The sequence below is a fragment of the Sprattus sprattus genome (assembly GCF_963457725.1).
Source record: "Sprattus sprattus genome assembly, chromosome: 1".
NCBI lineage: Eukaryota > Metazoa > Chordata > Actinopteri > Clupeiformes > Clupeidae > Sprattus > Sprattus sprattus.
The window spans coordinates 71,764,845-71,769,844 of record NC_137920.1 but is presented as its reverse complement, the minus strand read 5'-3'; the positions used below and the strand labels follow the sequence as shown (position 1 = coordinate 71,769,844).

Here is a 5,000-nt window from a genome sequence, read left to right as displayed (position 1 = left end):
GAGTGAGAAAAGTGAGGGTGGGAGAGAGAGAGAGGGAGAGTGAGGGTGGGAGAGAGAGAGAGAGAGAGTGAGGGTGGGAGAGTGAGAAAGGGAGAGTGAGGGTGGGAGAGAGAGAGTGAGAGAGTGAGGGTGGGAGAGAGAGAGAGGGAGGGAGAGTGAGGGTGGGAGAGAGAGGGGGAGTAGGAGGGAGGTAGGAAGGGAAAGGGGACATGAAGAGGGTATGGGAGACGAGAGCAAAAGACAGAGGGAAAGGAAGAGGAAGAAGTTGAGAGCGAAAATGGAAAAGAAAGAGAGTGTGATGGAAGGAGAGAGAGAAAAAATGTATAGAGAAAGAGGGAACATTCCTGCCGATCATTAAATGCAGCACACACACACACACACACACACACACACACACACACACACACACACACACACACACACGCAGTCTCTTCAGACTTACAGTGGATCCCTCTCGGGATGCCTCAGGCTCTGGACTCATAATGAGGCTCAGAACGAGGGCTCTGATTGGACAGACTTTGAGATGATGTCATAGGTCCCCTGGCGGTGCTGCTTCTGGTTCAGGGAGCTCTTATTAGGCAGACCCAGAGCAGCAATGGCCTAATGATGATTCAGATGACCCCGTATGTGGTTAGTGCTAAGTAAAGGATCTAGTGAGAGGATTATTAGTAATAATATTATGAGGTAATGGTAATAAGACTTCAAGCTATTTGACTGTATATTAGTGGTTTACACACAGTGTCCTCCTGTTTTCAGATAAAATGATGGAGGATATAGACGTGGACCTGGAGAAGGAGTTTCTGCACAACCTCAAAGATCTCAAGGTCCTCATCAATAATAAGGACTTGATGGACCAGCACAAGAGGTATCAATACTAACACTCACGTAGACTGGCCACTGTATGGATTTATATATATACAGTATATATATGAAATATATACATGAAAGATATATATGTGTACAGAATACATGTGAGTAGTATGTTTGGGTTAGAATCGTGTTTGAATGTTTGGGTTTTGAACGTGTGTGTGTGTGTGTGTGTGTGTGTGTGTGTGTCTGCTCTTCTCTTCTTAGCCTGGTGTGTGCCCAGTTAAGAGGCAGAATAAAAGTCTTCAGTGAAATGGAGGCAAACTTTAAGGTGAGTGTCTCCTAAACCTCCTGATTGAAGGCCACTCTATTCCTGCCAGAGACCCACAGGCTTCTCAAAGTCACATGATGTCACAGAGACCCAAAGCAACAGCACTGGAATATTTAGGACATACTAATATGGTTCATGACATGGCTGATTAAATTGCCTTTTGTGGATAAATGATATGAAAGCAGCATGAAGGAGTTCTTCTCTTCACCTAGCCAGCCAGGTAGCTAAAAGCTAACTGACACACCTTGCAAACACCAACACCAGATGCTAAGTAGCTTGCCAGTGGATGTTTTTTGACGATATATTTGATGGAAAAGCGGCTCTTGTATTTGGAATGACGGGTGCCTCTATGTGTCCTTCACTTGCCCATCAAAATGAATTTGAAAATGACACAAAAACCAGCCACAAAATGATACCCAAAAAGGACTTCTTGTGTACTGTGGGTATTGCTTATATACCACGGGTTATTGCTATTGTGAGACTAAGCGAAGCAGTGGTGTTGTTTCTGCCTCCTCTCTCTATCTCTCTCTCTCTCTCTCTCTCTCTCTCCCCCTCTCTCTCTCTCTCTGCTGTGACACCTCCAGAACCTGTCCAGAGCTCTAGTGAACATTGCTGCCAATCTCACCCACAGCAAAGAGGCCAGGGACCTCTTCATAGACCTCGTGGAGAAGGTAGCAGACCAAAAATCATCAGGAGGAGATGGACTCCTTTAAATCATTAAAAAATACATTTTTTTTGTATGTTTCATAATTTTTTTAGGCAATTGATTAGTCATGTGTTATTGAATGATAATTATTAGGCAATTGATTAGTCATGTGTTATTGAATGATACTTATTAGGCAATTGATTAGTCATGTGTTATTGAATGATGATTATTTAGTCCTAGTTCCATTAGTCCCTTACGTTGTGTATGTCTCTGTTGTCAGTTTATTGAGCCTTGCAGGTCAGACAAGTGGCCAGTTGCGGACCTCCGACTCTTCCTCACCCACTACACAAGCACAACACACATGCTGGAAACATTCAGGTTTGTTTGCACGTGTGTGTGTGTGGTTGAAACATTCAGGGGTGTTTGTGTGTGTGTGTGCGTGCGTGCATGTGTGTGTGTGTGGAAACATTCTGGGAAGTGTGTGAGTTTCTGTGTATTAACGTGATCTCGGACCTTTTTCTTTTAGATACGAGCCCATCTTGGACAGATACATGGGCGTAATCAAAAGCTGCGTTCTGAAGATGTACCATGAATAAGGGCCTAAACACAGAGGCCCTCCAGGGGGCGCTAGTCAACACCCTGCCCATGACTGAGGGCCTAAACACAGAGGCCCTCCAGGGGGCGCTAGTCAACACCCTGCCCATGACTGAGGGCCTAAACACAGAGGCCCTCTAGGGGGCGCTAGTCAACATTCCACCAGGACTGAGGGCCTAAACACAGAGGCCCTCTAGGGGGCGCTAGTCAACACTCCACCGGGACTGAGGGCCTAAACACAGAGGCCCTCTAGGGGGCGCTAGTCAACACTCCACCGGGACTGAGGGCCTAAACACAGAGGCCCTCTAGGTGGCGCTAGTCAACACCCTGCCCACGACTGAGGGCCTAAACACAGAGGCCCTCCAGGGGGCGCTAGTCAACACTCCACCAGGACTGAGGGCCTAAACACAGAGGCCCTCTAGGGGGCGCTAGTCAACACTCCACCATGTTAGTGTTATCTCAGTGTTACTCATTTCTATCCAACTTTCATCCCATCACTTCTTCATTCTTCTCTCTTTCTTTTCCTCTTTTAATCTCACATCTTCTTCCTTGTTATCCCTTCATTTCCCTGTTCCTCTTTTACCCTTTCTTTCTCTCCTTTCCTCCCCTCTCGTCTCCAATCTTCTCCTCTCCTCTCCTCTCCTCTCCTTCCCTCTACTCTCGTCTCCTCTCCTCTCCTCCCCTCTCGTTTCCAATCTTCTTCTCTCCTCTCCTCTCCTCTCCTCTCCTCTCCTCTCGTTTCCAATCTTCTTCTCTCCTTTCCTCTCCTCTCCTCTCCTCTCCTCTCCTCTCCTCTCCTCTCCTTCCCTCTACTCTCGTCTCCTCTCCTTTCCTCCCCTCTCGTCTCCAATCTTCTCCTCTCCTCTCCTCTCCTCTCCTCTCCTCTCCTCTCCTCTCCTCTCCTCTCCTCTCCTCTCCTTCCCTCTACTCTCCTATCTTCTCCTCTCCACACACTCTCTCCTCTCCCATCTTCTCTTCTTCTCCCCTCTCCTCTCCAATCACGTTCTCTTGTTTATAAATAAATGTAAATAAAGACTTATGTGTGTATATTGACCTGTGTATAGTGCACTGTTTGAAGTCAAATATCTTACTTCTTGTCTTGGTTTTCCTCTCTATTATAGAGTTTACAGTAGCAAGGAAACATTGGATACAACAGCTTGATACATTTATTATTTCAGAGCCACCAACAAAATTGTCTGTGTGTGAGTGTGTATGGGTGTGGGTGTGTGTGTAGTAGAAGCGTTTATTGGTGTGTTTATATTGTAGGTGTGTGTATGGGTGTGTGTATATGTGGGTATGTGATTCCAGTGAATTCTTGTCAGTAGAAAACAAAGACTATTAACCTTGAAGATGTGATATTGTGTGACACAAAACGTGTGTGACTGTATAAGCATATGAGGACAGTGTTTGTGTGCGAGAGAGAGTGTCTGTTTGAGAGAGTGTGGTTGTTTGTGAGAGAGAGTGTGTTTGTGTGTGAGAGAGAGAGAGTGTGTCTGTTTGACAGAGAGAGATAGAGAGAGTGTGTGTGTGTGTGTGAGAGAGTGTATGTGTGAGTGTGAGAGAGATCATTAGATTGTTTTCCTGTGCCTGGGGGAGGGGAGACATTTGGCGTTTTTGTGTGTGTGTTTGTGAGTGTGTGTGTGTAAGGGGGGTGTTAAGGGGGTACTTTTACTACCCTGTAAACCCCCTGAACAGCGACAGCTGTCATCCCCACAAAGTCACAAGCCCAAACCAGTGGAAAATTCCACCAAAAATCATCTAACCCATGTGTGTGTGTGTGTGTGTGTGTATATACAGTATATATATGTGTGTGTGTGTGTGTGTGTAACTACAGAAGCCCAGTTTTCATAGCATTCAGAGGGGCACACACAGCATGCCATAGGGTGAGAGTCTGAGCTAATGTCTCAGCATGGCCTGCCTTTGTGAGTGTGTATATTTGTGTGTGTTTGCGCCGCACGAGCGCGCGTTTGTATTTGTGTGTGTTCAGCACTGGGAGTGTAGTTGCAGGGGTCTGTACTGTCCTTCATTTTGCTCTAATTTGTGGCCACATTCCTCAGGCATATCTTTTCCTCTTTCTCTCCCGCCCGTTCTCCCTCTCTCGTATTCTTTCCCTCTTTCATTTTCTTGTCCATCTCTAGGCAGTGAATAAACCTGTCCCCTTCTCTTCCATTTTCTGCTATCCTTCCTTCTCACTCTCTCTGTCCATCTCTCCTTCAAGCAGTAAATATCCTCATCACTCTCTTTTTTACTCTTTCTCTCCTTCTCTTTCTCTGTCTCTTTCTCTCTTTCCATCTCTTCAGGCAGTACGTGTCCCTGCCCCAGGCTGCAAGGGGTACCCTGCCTTCACTCTGACAGAAAGATAAAGATAAAGAGAGTGTGTGTGTGTGTGTGTCGGTATGTGAATGTTCTTATGTGTTTTTATGTGTGTGTGTGTGTGTGTTGGGGGAAATAATGAAACCCAGGCGTGTCATGCCATGCGACAGCAATGGGAGTGACATAGGGGTGTGTGTGTGTGTGTGTGTGTGTGTGCTTTCACAGTACAAATGCTGCATGCTGTGAGCTAATGTTTTAACAAGTGCGTGCACACACAATGTGTGACTGTTTTTGTGTGTCTTTCTGTGT

General features: G+C 46.1%; 1 protein-coding gene across 1 annotated transcript in view; it reads left to right on the top strand.

The window, feature by feature from the left end:
* fibpb (fibroblast growth factor (acidic) intracellular binding protein b) overlaps positions 1–3,003 on the top strand; it is a 7,357-nt gene extending 4,354 nt beyond the window's left edge. Inside the window, exons 7-11 of the mRNA XM_080849809.1 lie at positions 757–865; positions 1,075–1,138; positions 1,723–1,809; positions 2,065–2,162; positions 2,311–3,003. Of these exons, the coding sequence (XP_080705935.1) occupies positions 757–865; positions 1,075–1,138; positions 1,723–1,809; positions 2,065–2,162; positions 2,311–2,380 (428 nt within the window). The 3' untranslated portion in view covers positions 2,381–3,003. The remainder of the gene's footprint in view (positions 1–756; positions 866–1,074; positions 1,139–1,722; positions 1,810–2,064; positions 2,163–2,310) is intronic.
* Positions 3,004–5,000: the final 1,997 nt, after the last annotated feature.